This window comes from Strongylocentrotus purpuratus, unplaced genomic scaffold, assembly GCF_000002235.5.
Source record: "Strongylocentrotus purpuratus isolate Spur 01 unplaced genomic scaffold, Spur_5.0 spur5_scaffold_5, whole genome shotgun sequence".
In the NCBI taxonomy this organism is placed as follows: domain Eukaryota; kingdom Metazoa; phylum Echinodermata; class Echinoidea; order Camarodonta; family Strongylocentrotidae; genus Strongylocentrotus; species Strongylocentrotus purpuratus.
Genome location: NW_022145611.1, coordinates 30,317,975 through 30,340,903, shown reverse-complemented (window position 1 = coordinate 30,340,903; position 22,929 = coordinate 30,317,975). Strand labels below are relative to the sequence as shown.

The 22,929-nt window shown below is 37.0% G+C and overlaps 2 protein-coding genes and 1 long non-coding RNA gene across 6 annotated transcripts in view; 2 read left to right on the top strand and 1 right to left on the bottom strand.

Annotated features, from left to right (window-relative positions):
- LOC100892959 (protein Smaug homolog 1) overlaps window positions 1–4,713 on the top strand; it is a 33,102-nt gene extending 28,389 nt beyond the window's left edge. For both annotated transcript variants that reach the window (XM_030999513.1, XM_030999512.1), the window contains exon 11: window positions 87–4,713. In XM_030999513.1, coding sequence (XP_030855373.1) covers window positions 87–124 — 38 coding nt within the window. In that variant the 3' untranslated portion in view covers window positions 125–4,713. The remainder of the gene's footprint in view (window positions 1–86) is intronic.
- LOC100893200 (cell growth regulator with RING finger domain protein 1) lies at window positions 4,286–18,622 on the bottom strand. 3 transcript variants are annotated; one of them, XM_011667089.2, is made up of 6 exons: window positions 18,462–18,621; window positions 11,548–11,684; window positions 11,068–11,236; window positions 10,042–10,228; window positions 9,094–9,201; window positions 4,286–8,676 (listed from the first exon to the last, which is right to left on the bottom strand). In XM_011667089.2, the coding sequence occupies exons 1-6, from the start codon at window positions 18,578–18,580 to the stop codon at window positions 8,251–8,253; spliced, it is 1,146 nt and encodes a 381-aa protein (XP_011665391.1). In that variant the 5' UTR covers window positions 18,581–18,621; the 3' UTR covers window positions 4,286–8,250. The 3 variants fall into 3 exon arrangements, with proteins under 3 accessions (XP_011665391.1, XP_030855376.1, XP_030855375.1); XM_030999516.1 differs by lacking the exon at window positions 18,462–18,621 and adding an exon at window positions 18,293–18,387; XM_030999515.1 differs by lacking the exon at window positions 9,094–9,201 and having other exon boundaries at window positions 18,462–18,622.
- Window positions 12,856–16,407, top strand: LOC115929692. The gene is made up of 3 exons (XR_004066674.1): window positions 12,856–13,223; window positions 15,115–15,376; window positions 15,704–16,407. It is a non-coding gene; the product is annotated as an uncharacterized LOC115929692 (long non-coding RNA).
- Window positions 18,623–22,929: the final 4,307 nt, after the last annotated feature.

The following is a 22,929-nucleotide window of genomic DNA, read 5'->3' as shown; positions in this document are numbered from 1 at the left end:
GATGTGCAACATTCATTAGATCCATATGTTTCTTTGTTTCATTTTCACATTGTTTGTTTGTTTGTTTCTTTCTTCCTTCTGTACAGATGAAGCTGATCACAATGGGGAAATGGCTGGACATTGACATGCCTACCCTTTCACCAAGGAACTGACAAAGAGCGGGATAATGGGGATAGAACTACAAATAAAGACTGCATCAGGAGTTGGATTCCTCCCAGTTGCCCTCCGGCTATCAGAACCCAAGGTGGCTTCAATACAAACCACCTCTCCATGTCTGCCGGTCACGGAATATGGGCATCAAGGGCTTTTCATGATGACACCAAGAAGCGGTCTAAAACTCTGCACCATGAAGACAATGTTGGGCATTGGCTGGCAAGACATCTAGGACCCGTTTCACAAAGCCTTTTTTTAATGAAAAATTACAAAAATCTGTGACAAATCTGCTGATAACCAATCCGAAGCAAGGATTTCAGTAGCTTATAACATTTGTCACTGATGACAAGTTTTGTGAAACACCACCCTGATATTTTTAGATAGGAGAGTAGTTTCTTTGAGCAAGAGGTCTCAGAAGACTTTATATTTTTGGTGGCAGTATTAACTTTGTTTGGAAATAAGCAGCTGTGTGAGATATGTGCATGGAAGAGTATATAGACTGTAGGGTGATTATTTGTAGGCCATCTTTGGTTCCTCCTAGGCGAGATTTAACGTGTCAAAGAAACTCAGGGGGTAGTTTCAGTGGAGAATGTGACTATCCTGAGTGAGAGGTTTGCAACATTTTGTGTTCACAAGGCTGTAAAAGTCACCCTCTCAATCCTTGGTATGATATAACTGTTACCAGCTGATCAAAATGGTTGGCTTTGATAGAAAAGGACCGGACACTTTAGAGATGTTGTGCTACCTGTTGGTGATATTATGAGAAATTTTCAACTAGGTAACAGCATCTTAGTATTTTGTAATATTGTGTAGGAGATATTAAACATGCCTCAGAATATAGAAAATCATTTTCTAACCAATTAATATCTCAGAATTAGCACACTTATCGTCCACTCATTGCCAGCACAGTTTGATAAAATTTTCAATCATAAATCCTAGACCAAAATAGATTGCTCAACTCTAGCGTTACATTGCACCCACATGCAACTGGATTATGACAAAGTCATGCACCCAGCACAAGACAATACACGTTGGTGAACGTGCAGTATACAGATTACACAGTCGACTCATTCGGTGTATACTGTGTAGGCAAATGTCCTTATCATTCATAAGTCACTGAGCTCAGCAGTGACTGAAGAAAGAGGACCCTTGCTACTCATCAGGGCACTGCACTTCGGTCTTAAATCTCACAATAAACGCACCAACATGCAATAGTGCATAGATGCTTATTTTCAATTCAGCACAATTCTACCCCCTTGGGATTTGACTAGGTGGTGCTATGTAAAGATCAGGGTAATCTATCACTGTTTATGATTTAAAAAAAAAGGATTCTGACTTTGTGACGAAATTAGTGTGCTTACCGGTATGTGCATTTACCAGTAATTACTGTCTAGGAATCCAACTCCTTATTTAGGTCTAGAACGTCGTATCTTGAATTCAGACATGCATTTTTACTTTGTTATCTAATCTTGATAAATACACTGGGGTATAGTGTGTTTGTTTGTTTAATTTTTCTTTGTGTGGCAGCTAGAATTTCTAGCAACAATAAGTTGACCTGGTTAAAGTTTTTGTGGCCCTAACTTTTGACAAATAGAAAAATGACTCAGTATATTCTAGAACTAGAATAGTATTTACCTGTTGTATAGATATAAAGTGAATTACTATGTTTTCCCCTTGAGTAGAATACAGTGATATTCATTCAAGATGTCTTTTTTTCTTCTTCTTCTTCTATTTTATGAATCAAAAATTTAAAGGTATGGGAAAATGATGTTTGTAGAGAAGCCGGTTATTCTCAGTTTATTTTTTTTTATTTTTGGATAAGAACAAGACAAAGAGGTATTCCATTTGAAATGTGTGATTTCAAATAAATGTGTAAATATATATATCTATATAAGATGCTGTCATTAGTATCAAATTTATTGTCTACTTTTTTTATAATATGTTTTTTGCCAGTGCATGATGTGAACATGAGTTTCATTGCATGTAGTGGTGAATGGACACTTGTTCAAAGAAGAAAACAAAATGCATAGGTAGTGCATTCAATTTTCCTTGTGGCTATTTATTTCCCAATTGTTTGTTCAGTCACTTACGGTTAAGAGTACCAAGATGTTAATATTTGTATTTATTCTTATAAAATAAGCGAATCCATTTATTATAGATATATGGCAGCATGTAATGTGTCTCTTTATTGAAACGTTGAAAGAAATGACTTGTTTCAAAATTGGAAACTGCATGAAGCTAAGAAGTGTGTAGAAGAAATGTCATGGCCATGCAGTCTACTCTAGTAACTTTGGAACCCAGCAAAAGGTTACTGGAAACCCTTACAAATTTAGAAGTTAACAATTTTGAAGCTGAATGCATTACCATTTTTTTTTTCTTTTCATATATATGAATATATATATATATATATATATATATCCTTTAAACCACAAACTGTTTTATTTTTATTTTTCACATGCTGCACATGGAAATTTCCATTCATATTTTGAGTACCGTTACTTTTGGTTCATCATAGACTATGATTTGTATTTGTAATTGGGAAAGAAAAGAATCAATCAGTATTTTGTCATATTAAAGAAAAAATATGAAACCAGTCTACAAGCAATGGAAAGTGAGCCATCAGATAGACCACATACACAATATTTAGAATAGTCTGTCTGAGATGTATGGAATACCTTTCATTGATTATTTTCATAAATCTAGCGCTAAATTTGACATGCAAATGTATTTTTACAGAGATAAAGGTTTGTACATTACCATTTGATCTGTATTTGACAATTTGAAAATGATGTTTATTGATATTGAATCTCAAAACCAATGAAAAATACTTAAAATGGTGTGTGGTCAAAGGTGATGATATATTCTATATTTCTTTTGAAAAGAGTGCTATTTTGGAGAGAAAAATTGTTTAAGTATTGATATGATATATATATAAAACATAAAATGTGTATAAAAAATGCATGTATATGTAGAGCATATGCTTACAGAAAATGCTGGAAAAACCCAAACTGGTTTGAGTTGCATTTTTTTAAAATTGACGATAGAGTACGATTTATGTGAATTTCTTGAAGAAATTGTGTTCAGTCGTGTAGCAGGAATTTCACCAGCTGACAAAAGCACTTTGTGAGATCAGATTACAGATGTTTTGCTACAAGATTTTATCCTGAAATTATATTTTTTTTCTGTGAAATCATTGTCTAAACCGAACTATGGCATTCTTTTTCTTGTATACAATCTGCTGGTTACAGCTATGCTTGAGGCATATGCTGTCAGAAGATGCCATATTCAACACAATGCATTTTTAAAAGCTGTTTGACACAGCAGATGGACTCCTCGAAACTCAAGCTGGTAGAAAAAAAAATAGATAGAATTTTTTTTGTGGAATATGTGATCATTGTGATTTTGTCACTTTTTTCTCCACCTGAGTAATGTTGAACATTATCTGGATATTTTTCTTGTTTTCAAAGGAGGGGTAAAAATAAGACAATAGAAACCCTTCAATTTGGACACCAAAAAGTGAAAATTAAAGTAAGGAACGTCCAACAAGATAGAAACTAGATATTGAAAAAAAGCAAGTATCTGTTACTGTTTATTTTCTTACAATAAATGATGTGAGTCATTGAAACCTATTCTTATATTTTGGGGAAAATGATAAAAAAGTATTGCTTTGGGTCTTGAAAAAGATTAATCAAACTATCTTGCTAGCAGAGAATTAGTTACAATGATGAGAAGCATTTGAATAAAACCACCTAAACCTTCTTCCACTCCCATTAGATGTTGAAAGACACATGACATTAGAATGATTCACACCTTAAAATGCTGTGTCAAAACACATGAATATTTTCTTCTTGCAAATCCGCGATGATGAAGAATTATTCAATCAATATTATTCATGTCTGCAATAGGAAGGTATGTTGGTGGTTTTCATGTAACCATTGGTTCAAAGTTCTCAGTCATATGATGTGTTGTTAAAGGAAGACTAATTCTTATAGCTATGTAAACAATACAAATTCACCCAGTGGCAGTCCTGTCTCTTAGTTTTATTGGTGCCGACCAAAAAATGCATTTTCCATTAAACTTATCAGGAATATATCACTCTATAACTACATTCATATAATTTCGATATTCTCTGTTTGGACAGAATTCAATCTATTTGAGTAGTGGTACACATGATTACAATTTTGCATTAGTTAGCAAAGAAAAAGTAGCTTGGGCAGAAAAATTATTTAAATGTAAGAACGATTTAAAATCAACAAGGCAGTGCCCAAATGAAATATTTAGAAAGTAATATCAAAATATATCAATGATGATATTGCATTAAAGATCACCGTTATCTATTATTGAGATTATTTTAAACATCTTATTCGAAACAAATTCCCGTCCATATCTAATTTTGATGTACATGTATTCTATATGCTATTTCCTACAATGACCTTCAGTTACATTATATTCTGGCTGTAAACAAAAGATAATTCTCCCACTGTAATGCTATGTTCACTTCTTTATATTCTAATCCTGATTAAAGAATTAAAAAAGGTTTTATTCAAATTCCCCGTATTTTATATCTTTGTGTTATTGATGTTTTGTTTTTATTCATTTTCCTTCTGAGTTTGTTGAATAAGACATTGTCATATTTTAGATGCGATTCTCTTGTACTCCTATTCATCATCTTTTGCTATGGCTCATCCTTTTGGAGACAATCTCAACATTTTGCCTTAACACACTGAACATCTCAATTCTATTGAAGTTTGACCAAGGTCATGTTAGCCAAATAGTGTCAGCATGCCTGTCTCTTCTTAAATATTACTACTTTCTCTCTTAGAAAATTCATATTTCTTTCATTTATGCGTAACTTAGAATGGAAGAGAATTTTAGGGAAAGGAGTGTTCATATTTGATGACAATTGAGATTGAAAACCATGACAGAGTGTGGCCACTTCCTTGCTTGATCTGCAATGCTTAAAGAATGTGCACAGCCTGTCTCACTTGCCCAACAAATAATGCACCTTATTTCTGAGGCATATGATGGGAACACTTATAGTCAATGTCAATGTCACATTTTTTGGCCATGATCTAGTAAACCTTTTCCATATTCCAAATGGTTATTGAAAAACAAATATGTGGTTAAAAACAGTGGTATAAAGTGATTTGTTCTTCCATAATTCAAAAGTGTGAACTGGTTGACTAGTAACCGAGATAACTATATATGTATATGTTGACCAACATCCATATTAAGTTATTCATCAATGAAATCAATCTAAGCAGACTGAAGGAAAATTGTTGATGTTTTAGATAAATCAAAGAGAATTTAAGTTTCTTACATTTTCTGTTCTAAAGTTGAAAACAGAGGTGTTGATATATGATTCGGTCCCAGCACTTCACCATTAGTTCTCACTCCTGGTTGTTCTTGCACTTCACGCACATCTTACATATCACATCATGATCTAGAATATAACTGTATAGCTAGCTCCCAATGCACTTCAAAGGAATACGTACTTGTACCATTTTGCATTTCTAGTCACCTACCCTGCGCTTGCATCACCTCAAATGTATCATACTCAGGAGAGCTTTGTCTTTGTATTGTTTATCTCAATCTATTAATATGTCTGATATAGGAATCATATACATGTATGACGTAAATTGATCTATATTTTCAATGAATACTGGTCAGTGAAAAATCTTATTTTTATATGAACTTTGAAGCAATGGTGAATGTATGGTGTGTATCCTGAGATTTTGACAGATTCTATAAAAATGCTGCTGCTTAAAGGCTTTAATAGAAATTCAGCTTTAAATATAACTATAACTATAGTAGTAGTATTACTTATATTGTGCTAGGTTTGCTGTAGGTACAAACAAATTATTGACGTGTCAAAACCTGGACAGGCAATTTTTTTCCCCTCTTGTAGGGTAAATACTTGTTTTGAAATCTGCTTTTATGCTGATCAACTTGCACCAATCTTTTCCTTGGGGGTGGGGGAGGCTTGGCCTTGTCTATTAAAAATATACAACTTCAATTGTCTAGTTGTGATGGAGCAAAAAATAAACAAGCATATACTTATTTTATATGAATTACTATTTTTACATACTTCCTCCCAGCATGGAAAAAAAACATACTGGAGGACAAGTTACAAATGAAATTCCTGCCTCCTGGGCAAGAATATTTTGTTCATCACTTATCCTCTAGTAAGTTTTTTAAAGAAATATTGTATTATTGCATGATTACAAAGCTGAACATTGTGTTAACTGTATGCAGAGAGATTGAAGGGCATTAATCATTGGAAAATGTGATGAGGTAAATCTACTGTGGCTCTCAGTAAACAAATAAGTATAGCAAAACTTCATCGTGTACATAACTGCATATTCACAAGTCAGATACATATTTACATGTTTATGCTAAATAGTCCTAATGCCCCTTATCTCCCATTTCCAAGTGTTTCTCAAGTAGTCTGACATTTCATCATAGGTATATTACTATACATGCGTACATGCTATTAGTGTAGTATGTATTCTATGTTTTTGTTAAATATTATGAATGTTAAATGTATTCCATATATGCACACTCAATCCTTTCAGGTATTGTGACTGGAATACGATTACCAGTTTGTCTTTATAATAATAATAATAATAATAGTGAACATTTATAATGCACCATGTCTGTCAAAAATGACACTCCTGGCACAGTTGTTTTGAAATTGTATAATTCTGGGCATATGACCATAAAGTAGTTTAAGAAAGAAAGTAAAATACACATAAGTTAAAGTTTAACATACTTCAGGACATAATTTGCAATAATAGAATAATACAATACAAAGCATATTACAATAATAAAAGTTATATAAGGGTGGTACAATGTAAGACATAATTAAACAAACTAATATGTTGAGAACAGAAACGTTTTAAACAAAGACTTAAACTGTGAGTAGGAGTTATAGAAGATATATCATCTTCACATTAAGAATGATTTATTATTAAAGTACATCTAATTTCCACAATCAGCTGAAACTCAAGAAAATCAGAACCCAAGGTTAACATCAGACAATTTCTGCTTTTTCTTGCATTTCCAATGTCATGTTGTGTACTTTGATTTCTTTCCACTAACAATAAAACCGACTTGAGGGGAAAATGTTATATTATCATTTCAAACAATTATTGATAAATGTATGTAGAGAATCCTCAAGAAATTAATGATCCTGTTTTCTGCTTACCATTTCTCTCGTGTATATCTCGTAATGCACCCTATAGGATATACCCTTTGCTTTGTGTCGTCTCCCTAAATTTCAAGGAGAGAAAAGTATATTTTGTAAATTCTTATTGCATGATTGGTGCACATGCATGTGATACAATGTAGATATTCAACATGCCATGCTGCTTCTTGATTGTTATTGAATTGAAATGATTTCATTGTCATGTGGATACAGGTGGATCCTCTATTAATAAAAACACATCACTAAAGAAACTTTGTATAGACTCCTCTGTGTTATCTTGTAAAACCAATGATGATGATGATGATGTAGTCAGGAATGGATGTGGACTATTCACTAATGTCTTAATTCAATTTGGGTACATCTTCAGAATCAAATATGGCCAATTTGTCTTGAAATGTGTTTAAATTACCAGAACTCGAGATGAGCTTTGTAAGAGAGAAAACTAATATCAAATCCTACAAACGAACTACACAAATTGGTGTTTGTATTTCTCTATATAAAGCTTGGAGATAAGTTTAGGATGAGAGGGAAATGGGATGAATTTTTCTTGGGGGTTGTATATTGTTGATAAAATGAGGTGAAATATGCAGGATCAATGCTAAAAATTGAAATAGTTTCAAAGTAAAGGCATCTCACACAAGGGCATAACAAGCATTCCTATTAAAATGATAACAACAAAAATCATGTTTTCATGAAGTAAAGTCCATAATTGTATTTCTTTAATCACATAAAAATATGATACTACAATACAAAATATATAAGAATTTCACCAATTGCACAAGATTTTAAATTTGATTATTCTTCACTCCTACTTTCAGTTTTCAGTTTACTTTCAGTTTGCCTTTTCAATGGTTGGTAGTTTGCAAAATAGACATTCACTTGACCATGTGTCATCTGAATCCAAACCATGCGTTCAATGTCTCATTCATATTCCATAGTCTTGTTTTCCAGTCACTCTCCCCATCTTCTATTTCATCACTATCATCCTCTCTGTTTCCAGTGCAGTCAAGTCTAAAATGGCTACTGATGACTCCTCGACACATTGGACAAGCATTCAAGACTCCCAGGCACATCTCACATACACAGGCATGCCTACACGGTATGATCACCCGCGTGATGGGAGCATTCTGGCAAACAATACAGCGCCTACTGAAATCCAGTCCTCCATCACTGGGGCAATCTCCACCATGAGAAGCAGGTGGAACTTGGTGTTCATTGCAGGGTCTACTATTATCATCATCACCTGGAGTTTGTACCTCAGGAAGACTTCCTGTTTCCTCTGACAAACTGGTCTCATCTGCAGCCATGTACATTTTCTGGAGGAGTATGAAAAAAGATAAACATGGGAAAATAAAGTGCAAGTGACTTCTGAATACAAATCAATAAAAATGTACACAAAATGCGAAACTCTTTTTTTCTTCAATTGACTCACCTCTTTTTACCTTCCCAAAATGATCATGTGGTCTCATCCTACGATTTCAGATTTTGTTAAAGTAAATTATTCTTTAACTGTCACCAGAACCAGAGAATCATGAAGCAAAACTATAATGGATCTTTAATTGCATCCTAGACACTGGTAACAAAGGATTACTTGTCTTACCCTAGGAAAAAAGCACACTATAAATTTGGTTTAATTCCCATGACTTGCCTGCTCAAAGACTAATAACCTAACCATTGACCTCAGGCACTTCCAAATAGACAATAATAAAGAATGGTGCTGAGTGGAAGATTACCTGTACATCACAAACTAATCCTTGAGATGTGATGAGCATTTGACTGATGATATGAAGAGGTTTGGTGATTATGCTGTCTGGTAGATGGACAACCCACAGCATGGTGTGCTGTGCCAAAACAAAAACAAACAAAGAACACTAAAAACAAACAAAATCTGAAATATGTTTTCTACACATTCAGTTTTGCCCCTCTAAGCAAACCAATGTAATTGAATGGAATCTAAAATGTCTCCCATATAATGACATTCCACAAAAATGATCCACATGTAATTGAAACTTCAGAACCTTCAAAAAGATGGAAAGAAATCAATATAACAGAAACTTCAGGGTGAGAGAAAAAAGGCATTGTAATCTACCATTACAGCAATAATAATCCCATTTATTAATCATAATTGGGGTCATGACAGAAATTAATTCCAAAGTCATAAACAATGAATACTACAGATAGAAATGTTGACATTTTGTATGCAGATATGTGGGTATCTACTGCAACGTCAACGGGAAATAGCATGAAGCAAGCCCCAAGCTTTACCCCCAATTTCAATAATTGCATTTGATTTTATGTTATTCATCTTCTATTATTCTTTATTGTGTCTAAGAATAGGAATATTCCCTGTCCCCTGTCCAAGTCACTCCAGTGCTGCCACTTCCATATTTAGTCAACACTAATTGCCTACCTTAAAGATGTTCATACGTGGTATATACATGCAGTCGTTTGTGAAGTAGGCAACTTGGCGATCACTACATAACACTGAGCCAACGGGTATAAAGCTCCCGTACGTATGTCCGTGTGCTGCCCTCTGTATAACCACCCATGAGCAACTTTAACATATATTTACATACCGGTATTGAAACAGTTACCTACTTCCCTCTATATTTGGAACAAGTTGACTTAACAACGTAACACATAATTTATAATTATGATTTCACATGCATGCATATACTTACAATGGATACATTGTGTGACCAGGTTTCGTAGTCTTCATCATGCAGACTCACAAGGATAACTAGAGGATACTTTGACCTTGGGGTTGGGCCAAGGTCGAGGTCAGTCTCACTTCCAGATCCTGCTTTGTCTCCCCTGATGTCATCACTGATTTTCAAATGAATAGATTTGGATGTATCTGCATTCAAGCTGTTATTGATAGATTCGTCGTGAGTTAAAGAAACTATATTCTTATCAATATGATTATATCACCCCTTGACAAACCATATGAAAGAGGGAAGGAATCGTAGATCTGACATGGGAGAATAACTACTCACAGTCTTCTCAACAGGACTTTGCATATCCTTGGTCCAAATTGAGTAAAATGCACTTCCCTCTAGGATCCAAGGTAGATGGTTTGGAGGACTCGATCAAGTTAGCAATTTTGTATTTGGCTTCAAGCATTATGCATATATATGTACTACCCTTGTCTGCAGACAGTATGTCAAGTAGCTGCTGCCCTTTGAATCATTTTCTCTTAAAGCGTATCTGCCATAGTTTACAGGAGGGATTAGACCGCCCTGCAAGGTCACTAGACAGGTGGTTATCTCATCAACTCAGCTCTCAGCTAACATAAGAAAAAGAGGATCATGGGGGACCAATGGTCACCGATTAGGCATGGCTTGTTATATAGAGGGCGCAAGTAGCTACAAGTAGTGCAGTGGGCCTTTAAGTCTCCCATGCTTGGAATATTAAAGCAATAAGAATGGCAGATACAAACAAAAAATAAGCGACAAGAGAGAAAATATGCCATCTCTTGTGAGCCAGAAGGTGTTAACTCTGTATGAGAGTGTAGGAGTTTTACACCTTTCTTGCTCTGAACAGATTACATACAAGTTTTACCCTACACTGATCAGATTACACAAGATGGAACAAATCCACAAGGGTGTCATACCCTGATTAAAAAAAAGAGCTAGGCCCATTGTTGCAGCTGATGATATACATTCAACAGTATACAAAATAATGACATGAAAACATGCAAAGGATACAAATATTTGTTTGAGCTGGAACATGAAATGTCCTGCAGCTTCTCTTCTAGGTCTCTTGTCCTTTCAGTTCTAGTTGATCTCAACATTTCTGAGAAGGCTGTACAGTCAACTACCCAAAACCCTTGAAGGAAGCAGGGTACTCCAGTCTGCACTGTAAGCTCCACTCCATCTATATTATGTGGAATGAACAAAATAATGCAATTATTTACAACAAATACAGAAACCATATTTCAAATAATTCTGAATCTTGACTAAACAGCAAGTTCTCCCCAATCTCATTCGTTCCAGCATAATAAGACAATTAATTTAATTATCAAAATTTGAAATAGTGGGTATACTCTCATGAAATTAAAAGATTTTCAAAACTTTTCTTCATGAAAAGATTCAAAATTAGTGGATTTAGAAATTATAATACATCCAGTAAAGATGTTTGTATAACTGACCCCCCCCCCCCCAAAAAAAAGGATGAAGAAAAATCACCTTTTAATGATGCTGGAGCCGATGATTCTTCTGCAAATTTGACTGTGAAAGGAAGGGTTGAGGTCATGACCTTTGTCTCATAAATTGGTGCACGGTCATCTTGGTGTGAGATGTCTGCGGCAAATTGAATATCCAGCCTAAAGGCACAATGAAATGAAGTGAAGATAATGCAAAACATTATGTTCAAAATCATAAGCAAATTACCAAATTAATTTGCTAATTTTGTTAAATGATATAAATGTCCTTGTAAGGAAACATTATAGCTCTTTCTTTGATACATTGCCCCACTTGTGAGTTGTTTAACACAGGATCAAGGTTATAGGGTCTAACCTTGAAATCCAAATGCTATTCAGTCAGGCAAACGTTCATATCATATGCAAGAGTAATTATAGAGAACTGATGGAATAAAAGGAACAAATATAGATAGGAACAAAAACATAAACAGCCTGATAATACCACATCATTATTGGAGAGCTAATTAAAGTAAACAAACTGGAAAAAGATAGTGGACTATCCTGCATATAAAAGTAGATGTTTTCCTTTTGGCGATTGTTTGGATCATTCTGGTGGAGCTACCATTGGCATAGACCGAAAGCTTCAGTCTCTATACCGTCGGTTGTTCCACTGAGACTACGTCTGGCTCCACTAGACCTCCGGTTATAGAGACAGAACGATCGCCTATGCCAGCCTATGTTGAAGATATCACGGCTAGATTTTAGCCGTTAGGCCCCTCCCACAAACATGAACAAACTTGCCACGGCCGTATCGTTATGCCCCCAAAATCCCCTAAAATATCATTTTACCTCGTGCATATCCAATTTTACATTAGGCCTAGGCTATAATACATCGGTTCCACTTACTAACTTGATTGAAATAATCTGTTTAATGGTCCCTTTTAAGGAAATTATGGGTCAAAATCGACATCCATGTTGAAAATCTTGCAAGCCGTGTTAAACTCTCGCTGCCGTCAATCTCATCCCTTCTAGTCTACGCCGAAGGCAAAATGATTATGAAGGAAAAACTGTGCGCCATCTACACGTTCGTAATGGCGTTATCACAGTTTTTTCTTTTGGGGGATTTTGGGGGCATAACAATACGGCCGTGGCAAGTTTGTTCATGTTTGTGGGAGGGGCCTAACGGCTAAAATCTAGCCGTGATATCTTCAACATAGGCTGGCATAGGCGATCGTTCAGTCTCTATAACCGGAGGTCTAGTGGAGCCAGACGTAGTCTCAGTGGAACAACCGACGGTATAGAGACTGAAGCTTTCGGTCTACCAATGGCATTGCAAAATTGAGTGGCAAAACATATAGGCCCGAATTCACAAAGGAGGTTTAGATTTAACCCAGGCTAAATCGCGTCATAATACGTCATAACCCCGAGCTTTAGACCATGGGTCATTATTTTGGTATTCACAAAGGAAGTTTAGATTTAACCCAGGCTAAATCGCGTCATATTACGTCATATTTTTAGCCTGCTCAGAAGGGTGGTTTAAACAGCGGGCTAAATCTAACCCACGGTTTAACCCACGGTTTAACGCGTCATATGACGTCATACCAGCGAGCTTTGGCTTTTTAGCGCAGACGATCGTACAAATTTTGTTGACAAATTTGTGGTGAAACAAAGTGAAGAGACCTTCACAAAGTTGCTGTTTTTTCAACTTTGATAGCCTACATTGTAAGTATTTTTAGTTATTCACAACATATTTGTACCATATTCTCAGTTCTGCTACAATGGAAGCCCCATTGAACATGATTTATGTGCGTAAAAAGTGCACGAATAATAATCTTCATCGTAAGTTGCACAGCCTTTGCGAACATTGTCGCAGAACCTAACGCAGCTCGGACCCATGCGTGTGTATTTGTGTTGTGTTGTTTATGTAATCCTGCGAGGCAAGGCAATTTCGCAATAACTGCGAATGTGCCAGCTAACAATACGAAATTAGTTATAACATCACACAATTGTGTGATTCGGGAAGAAAAATATTTTAATCATGACATTTGAGACATTCCTGGCCTCGGGGGGGGGGGGGGGGGGGTAGCGACAGTTCCATTTGTATTTTCTGCTTTGCTGATGCTGCTTCTCATCTGACTAACGGAGGAGAACGAAAAATGCCGAAATGAAAATGAAAATTCTTCCACGCTGATGGATTTTACTAGTCTAGAGTCTAGATCTAGTCTAGATCTAGAGTCTAGGCCTACTATATACAGAGGCCTGGTCTAGACCTAGATCTAGACTAGTCTCTAGTACTACTAGGCCTACACTGACACTCAGTACTGACTGAATAAGACCTGAGCTTGAGCTCGAAGTCGGTGGCAGTGAGACACGCAAACACGCCGTGGGCCTAGGCTAGATGATTGATAGATCTAGGCCTAGATCTATCTAGATCAAGAGTCTAGGCCTAGTCCTCAGTCTCAAGAAATTAGTCAAAGCACGCCAAACCATGGCATGAATTTATTAAAAGTAGATTTTGTAAATTATTGTAAAAGATGCAGATCTAGGTCTAGATCTAGAGGTCTAGAATCTAGACCTAGATCTAGATGTAGAGTCTAGTCTAGATCTAGGCCTAGACTAGAGTCTATTCTAGATTTAGAAATTGAAATGGAATAAAATATTTCTCAAAATAGACCTAGGGTCTAGACCTACATCTAGTCTAGGTCTAGTCTAGGTCTAGTCTAGTACTCTAGACTTTCTAGATCTAGAACTAGTACAGACCTAGGCCGTAGGGTCTACCGGTATAGATCTAGACCTGAGGCTCTAGACCTAGATCTAATCTAGTCTAGCCTATGTGGTCTAGACCTTTCTAAACCTACTTTTCATAAATTCATGCCAAGCCCGCGCCGATGGTTTGTTGTGTTGTGTCTTGAGAAGTTGAGTGTTTGTGTGTCTCACCGTCACTGATTTCGAGCACAAGTCTGAGCTGAATGAGAGGTACTTTGTCTTTAGGCCCATCTAGATCTAGATCTAGACTAGACTCTAGTAGATCTAGGCCTACTGACTGTCGAATGTCTCTACACTCGTCTCCTACAAATTTATACTACATCATGATCATGTCTAGGCCTAGAGTCTACATCAATACATTGTTGTAGACTAGGCCTACTTGAATTTTGAAGCAAGTTTAAAATCTGTGCAAGCAAATAGCCAATAAATCAATGTGTGTTCTTCCTAATCTACATGTAATCTTAGTCAAATTCAACCTTTCACATGGGACATCTAATGCTAATTTACATGTACATGTATCTAATTTCACATTTTATCAAGCATGAGTAGATTTTTAACAAAACATGACAGGAATTGGTCCCTACGACCTACGTTCTTATGGAGGTTCACTTCAGTGACATCATCTTTCCTAATTACCCAATATGAATCAATAGCACTCATTTCTTTAATGCAATCAAAGTATCGTTAATATTTTTAGAGTTTGCAAAAGCTATTCAAAATCAGATTTTCTACAATACAAAGAATGCAAAACATGTAATATCATAGGATTTATTTGATAAACAATGAATGATATTTTTTCATTTCATGTTCTAATTTTAATTCACTTTTTTCTATTTTGTTGTGACAGAGACAGCATGACTGAATATATTCACCATTTCCGCCAGCTTGATCGGAACAGAGAGTTGATAGGCAGACCTCAGAGAGGCCTTCGTGACCCATGAACCCTTTTGAAGTGTATGATGATGAGTCATTTCGGACCAGGTACTGGTTTTCCAAAGAGACAGCGCTCTACGTCATCAACTTGGTGGATGAAGAGCTAAGGAGGACGACAGACAGAAACGACCCAATACCTATACAGGTAGTGACAGCACTTCGATTCTATGCTGTTGGTGAGTAATTTACCTTATTTAGTATTTAGTAAATTTCTATTTAATCTGGGCTGAGCGAAAAAGCAAAAGGGTAAAATTGCGGTTACCATGTTTTGCGGGAGGTTTTTTCATAAACCGGGAGATTCTACATCAAAGCGGGAGGAAGGGTGTGGTGGCGTGAGACTCCCTCTAAATGCAAGAGGGTTGACAGCCCTGATTTAATAAAAAATCTTTTCTACAATTTTAAGGACATTAAACATTTCTCAGTTTAATAATTTGATCTGGCCATGTAACTTGTAAGAAATTGTACTAGTTGATATTTCACTAAAAGGATTTTTTTTTTTACAGGGTCATTCCAAAAGATGCATGGTGATGAGGCACAACTTTCACAGTCTTCTGTATGCAGAGTCATCAAAGACGTGTCAGAAGCGTTTGCAAGAAGAAGGAAACAATTCATGAAGTTCCCAACATCAAGAGAAGAAGTAGAAGCAACACCGCAGCAGTTCTACCAATACTGCAGGTTGCCAGGTTTTCTAGGTGCAATTGATAGGACTCATGTCTACATCAGGAGTCCTGGTGGAGATCAAGCTCTGTATTTTATTAATAGGAAGAACAGATACTCTATTAATGAAATGAAAATTTTCCCTTTTTTTGGAGATGCTCCCCATTTACTTTTAATCCGATTAATTAAATGACCGATATGGCATTGGGTCACCCTTTAGTTTCTCTGAACGAAACGTACACCCATGCAGTACTGTGGTCTGAAACAATTAGTCCGTATGATTTGAAATCTAATGGTTGATATAGTTCCTCCCAAAAACATTTTTGCAGAAGGTACCAACCACTTTGAAAGGGAAATCGTCATCATCTTCATCATCATCAACATCATCACTGAATTCGTTATTTGACTGCTTCATCACCATCACCACCGACAACATTGCTGTCATCATTATCATCACTGACATCATCATCGACTTCAACATTGTCTTCGTCAATAACCTTGAATACTTGTTTGGATTATCCATATTAAATCGTCAATATTTAAATATAAATTTCTCTTGTTTGATGGTGTGGTTTTTGCCGTGAAATCATTAAGTTAGGAGGTAAACGTTTTACAAGTGAATGACGTACTTTCTTTATCTTGTTTAATTATTAATATACCATTTGCTGTTATCTATTACTTATAATTACCCAGTACACACCATGAATTAAATGGATTCGGTATGTTTCGCTAAATCCAAACACCAACAGAGAGAGAGAGAGCAAAAGATAAAGAGAGAGATGAAGAAAGAAGGAGAAAGAGTATGTGTGAGAGAGAGAGAGAGGTGGAGAAAAAAGAGAAAGAAAAGGGGTACGAGAGGGATTTTAAAAAATGGAGTTCTAACGAAGTAAAAAGATATTTGAGAGAGGTGGGGTGGAGAGCTGGTGAAAAAAGAGAGACATTGAGAAATTCAATAAAGCAGAAAAATTAAGAAAAAAAAGTGAACGCCCCCCTAAGAAAAGAATTAATACAGCAAATAAACAAATTCAGAAAAAATTAATGCCCCCCTAAAAAAACAATTAATGCCCCCTCCCCCCTAAGAAAAATTAAAAACAAAATAACCCCCACCCCCAGTAAAGCCCACCCGCTAAGAAAACAATTAATGCCCCCTCCCCTCTATGAAAAATTAAGAACAAAATTAACCCCCCCCCCTCCCCCCCCCCTAAAAAAAAAACCCATCCACTAAGAAAACAATTAATGTCCCCTACCCCCCCCCCCCCCCCCCCGAATTAGGCCTAATAATTCTTTATCACATGTCAAGACTGCCTTGTTTTTGCTGTCCTGCTATTTTATATGAGCAGTAAGCCCGGTTTTTTTTTCTTCAATACAGCATTTTATGCATTAATGCCAGTATTTTCTATCAGATAGTATTTATCGTAACCTTTCAGCCCTTTCTTTCTACATCATCAACACATTCTGGACTAAACGTCATCGATCGCTTTCGCTGCCTCTACGGAGTCTACGCTATTATATAACACGAGTCTACTCTTACTTCGGATTGATTAATTGCTAAACTAAAGTGTGACCTACGCTCTAAAATCATCGTAACAATCAACGGAAATGTGATCATAAAGCTGTAAAATGAATACTACATCATAGAAAATGTTCACTCTGGTATAAGGGTCGTTTACAGAAGTTTTTTGTGGACTCTTCCACGAAAACTGTCGATGTTTAGTGTGTTGTGATGCCTAGCTGATCATAATTATGTCGGACGATTATAGGCCATAAATTAACAACGATAGTGAGGAATTATTGAGGTAATTTATGCGAAATTCGGTAATATTTTGAGGACATCTGTCAGAGCACTGTTTTAGTATGTGAATAGTGGTTTAAAGTCTTATCTCAACTTAGAATCGGTCGGTTTTCAATCTCTACTTGTAGGCGAAGAGTAATAGCCCAAATACAACTAAATCTAGACTTAGCAGACGACGGTGAACTAGGTGGAGTAACCAAGTGTACTGAGCGCGCATGCTCAGTTCAATGCTTCAATTCTGCGCATGCTCAGTTTATTTTTTTGCTCTCTTAGGCATGCTTAAACCGTGGGTTAAACCGTGGGTTAGATTTAGACCATGGGTTATTTAACCCACGCTTTGTGAATACCGAGCGAGGTTTAAACCGTGGGTTAGATTTAGCCTGGGCTAAATAACCCAGGGTTAGATTTAGCCTGGGTTAAATCTAAACCTCCTTTGTGAATTCGGGCCATAGGGTCTAGATCTACTGACCATTTCATAATTAAAGGATAACATTTCAATTTTAGGGCATTTATTGTGAATCAAATGTGTCATTTGCTCTTTGACTGAGCTACAAGTTTAGCAAAATCTAACTGTAACCAAAAGGTAACAACAAAAGAACCCAACAAATTTGAGTCTGACTTTGTTATTATTTGCTGTAGGTACCCGGTTACGTCCGCGGCCGGTAGTCTCCCACCATTAGCGCGAGCATCTCTGCCTCAGCTGCTGGCTGGCTGGCTAGCTGGCTACTCGATCTCAGCTCTGCCTCTGTCCTGCTATAGGAAACAACGAAAAATTGAACAATGTCATAATATTATACTGAGATAATACTTACCGCTGGATGTAAAAATAGAAAATGACCACGCATAATATGATTCCGGTGACTGAAATAATTTCTGATGGGAATTCACTCAAATAATTCAGGAGCTCATCACCCAATGTTGCCTCTCCCATCTCGAACGCTGATCAGCTATATCTCTCATCTAGACCTAATGCGCGCGCTGCGCGTTAGCGCTAGCCTATAGCTAGCTAGGCCTACTACTACTAGGAAGCCGAGGAGGAGGAGGAACCTGTTCGATCAATGGCGTTTGCGCCAAAATGCATGTTGGTTTTAAGATTGTATCATTTTGATTTCCAGTTACAAACATTATTTTTTAAATGTCTTGAAGTTGTTTTCTTTCTTGAAATAACAGCCTTATCTTTTCTTGTATAGGGATCCCGTGGGGCCGGGCACTCCAGTGGCGGATCCATTGCAGGGCGGGGGCATGGTAAGGGGGTGGGGGGCACGGCCCCCACCCCATCGCAAAAAAAGAAGTAAAAAACAAAGATGGTAACCACAATTTTACCTTTTAAAAAAAACAAAAGAAGACGGGCCCCCAACCCTGGCAACAACAAAAAAAAGTTTATAAAAAGCTCACTACCCCCATACGGGGTGGCCGCTCTAATGGGTTACTTTTTTTCACACAAAAAAACAAAAACACAGGCTATATATTCATCATGAAACTATATAGCTTGCATGCAGTTAAGAAAATTGAGGATACAATGTCACGGTGTTGTCGTCTCCTCCCCCCCCCCCCCCCCCCAAAAAAAAAAAAAAAAAAAAATAAAAAATTAAAAAATAAAATTTAAAAAAATTATTAAATAAATAAATAAATAAATAAATAAAATAATAATAATAATTAGGCCTACTTAAACAATAAGTAAAGAGGGCATGACAACATTGCATGTAGGAAAAGAAGTGAACGACAAGGACAAAATAGGAGGGTAAAAGGGATCAAATGGCCAAATGAGTGGGGAACTTGCCTTCCAGGCTGACTCTCTTAGTTGACTGATTGATTTATTGATCTTTATTCGCCAAGGTTCCAACATAGTAAGAATAACATATCAAAATTAAGTCAGCTAGAACAGGATAACCCAGTGGGGCCCCCGACATGTACACAATTAATAAGTTAAAATAGAAATATTTACAGACCGATAAGAAGAAAAAAGACATATTAAAGATAATAATGATGATAATAATAATAACAACCTTAAACTGATGAAAGAAATGATATTAAGTACAAGAATAAAAGAAGAAGGAGAAGAAGAAAAGGAGTAGGAGGAGGGGGAGGAGGAAGAGGAAAATAAAAATGAATATATGTAGAATTTCTATAACGTATACAAAAACATAAGTATATACAAAATGAAAAAGTATGAACCAGCAGAAGAATAAAATTTCAATCATATTACATGTCATTTGCTTCTCTTCTCTGATCTCTCAAGTGCTAGGTATTTCTTAAATTTTCTCTTAAAATGAGCAAAGTTTCTATTTCCTTTATATTATTATAAGAAGGGAATTCCAATGTTTTATGCCATTGTAATAAAAACGAATTACCAATACTACCTACTCTTTCTGAATTTCAACCTTAAAAAACATGAACACTTGTTGTCCTCCGCAAAATAATCTTCATATCATCTTAGAGAAGCGAGGTATAGCTGTCATTGTTATAGTTAAAGGAAAATCCAACCTTGATAGCAAACTACTCTAGAGGAAAGCGAAAAATCAAAAAAGTAGAGAGTTGAAAATTTGAATGAATTCGAACAAAAAAAATACTAGAATGTTATGAAGTTTTGAAATTGAAATCACCGTAATATGGGCTTTTAGTTTTTAGATGAATCGGTAATGTCTCTGTAATGTAGTGGGCGGACAAATTTCTCAACAATTCCAAGACACAAAATGACTGATATTTCAATTTTTCAAACATATAACTCGAGATCTTCTCTTTGAAGACCTATAATAATATGCTATCAATAGTATATTTTGAGTAGTGCTCAAAGGGAAAAGGCATTTTTGGATCAAATAAAAAGAAATTAATGATATTTTTTTAACCTGACAAACAGGAGATTTATCTTCGACGACGCCACAATCCACCGACCAAAATAGTATACATAATTATAGACATTATATTGTACACAGGCGCGGATCCAGGATTTCTTAAGGGGGGGGGGGGGGGGGGAGGGCCCACTTTTTGGGGGGAAGAGGACCTTTTTTTTTTTTGGTCTCGAAATTTGAAAATTTGACATTTTGTTCCGTTGGGGGGGGGGGTGAGGTCACCTTTTTTAGGTCAGCCATTGGCATATTTTTTTAAATTTTTTTTTATATTAAAAAAAAAAAAAAAAAAAAAAAAAATCACAGAAAAGGGGGGGGGGGGGGGGTTGCTCAAAAATACGCACTTAAAAAACCGAAGGGGGTAGGGTCAACCCCCTAACCCCCTCCCCCCCCCCTCTTCCGTACGTGCCTACTCGTCTGAAAAATAGTTTTTCCCCTCCCGCGCGAAGCGCGGAAGCTTTTACGTTTCATTAAATCATTAGAAAAAGAAGACGATTCGTTGTACAGTTTTTTACTCTTAATCCTCGTCTTAATTCATCCCCCTCTCCAGCGCAAAACTCGGAAGCTTTTACGTTTCATTTAAGAGAAGTTAGACGATTCGTTGTACCGTTCTCGACTCTTAATCCTCATCTAAATTCAGTTTTCCCCTCCTCCCTCCCGCGCGAAGCGCGGAAGCTTGTACGTTTCATTAAATCATTAGAGAAAGAAGACGATTCGTTGTACCGTTCTCGAAAATAATCTTCGTCTGAATACAGATTTTACGTTTAATTAAATCATTAGCGAAATAAGACGATTCGTTGTACCGTTCTCGACTAATAATCCTTGTCTAAATTCAGTTGTCTAAATTGTCTAAATTGTCTAAATTGTCTAAATTCAGTTTCCCCCCTCCCACGCGAAGCGCGGAAGCTTTTACGTTTCATTAAATCATTAAAGAAAGAAGACGATTCGTTGTACCGTTCTCGACTCTTAATCCTTGTCTAAATTCAGTCCCCCCCCCCCCCCGCTTCGACGTTTCATTAAATTTTTAGAGAATGAAGACGATTCGTTGTTCCGCTCTCGAAAATGATTTAGTTTCCCCCACCCGCGCAAAGCGCGGAAGCTTTTACTTTTCATTAAATCATTAGAGAAAGAGGAAGATTAGTCGTACCGTTCTCGACTCTTAATCCTTGTCTAAATCAATTCCCCCCCCCCTTCCGCGCGAAGCGCGGAAGCTTCGACGTTTCATTAAATTATTGGAAGACGATTCGTTGTACCGTTCCCGAAAATTATCCTCATCTGAATTAAGTTCCCCCTGCCCTCCCCCGCGCGCGCGTAGCGCGGAAGCTTTGTCGTTTCATTAATTCATTAGAGAAAAAAGACGATTCGTTGTACCGTTCTCGACTCTTAATCCTTGTCTGAATTTCAAATATGTTCTTTGTCTATTCCCTTTTCTTCCTACGTTCTCTTCCTTTACACTCCTCTCTTTTTTGGCCGGCGTTTATTGGGGGGACCACCCCACCGCCCCCTGGCTACGCGCCTGCTGTCACATGAACATATGTTGATACCTTGTCCGCCCCGGAAGCTCAGGGGTTTTAGGCGTTTAATTACGGTCAGATGAGCATTTTTGATACCTAATTGTTACAATGGCAGGTCACTAATTGGCTTGGGGTTCAGGGGGCGGAGCCCCGGAATCTCAAGGGTTTTAGGCACTCAATTACGATCAGATGAGTATCGAGGGGCCCGCCTAAGGGCTCTTGGTTGGGTCCAGGGGGCAGATCCCCCAGAAGCTCAGGGGTTTTAGGCGTTTAATTACGGTCAGATGAGCATTTTTGATACCTTATTATTTGTGACACTAGCAGGACACTATTTGGCGTGGGGTCCAGGGGGCAGAGCCCCCAGAAATCAGGGGTTTTATGCATTAAATGACCGTCATATGAGCATCTAAGGGCCCGCCTTAGGGCCCTAGGTGGAATCCAGGGGGCAGAGCCCTTAGGATTTTAGGCATTAATTTTAATCATGGTCAGATGAGCATATTTTGATACCCAATTATAATGTGACACTGGCAGTTAACTATTTTTTCTTTCTCGCTCACTTTCTTTATATTTCTCTTTAATATACTTTTTCAAAGAAAGTGTGGGGGAGGGGCTCGAGGATCCCGATCCCCGCCGTTCCGTGCGCCCTGATTATGTAGGCATCTCAAGAAGCATTTTCTTGCCTGGCTGTAAATTTAGGAATTTGTCATTTTCCAACAAACGCATGAAGTGAGGAAAACTATCTCATTTCAGCATTATCTGTTAACCACCGTTATGGAATTATAAATAAACCACGTTTAAATTCTATTTCTCCAACCCCCCCCCCCTCCCCTATCAGTATGCCAGTGCCCCCCCCCCCCCCCTCCGATCTACACCTTGTTGGCGGGAAAATTGCAACTGATATCCCTTACCTTTCTTCATTC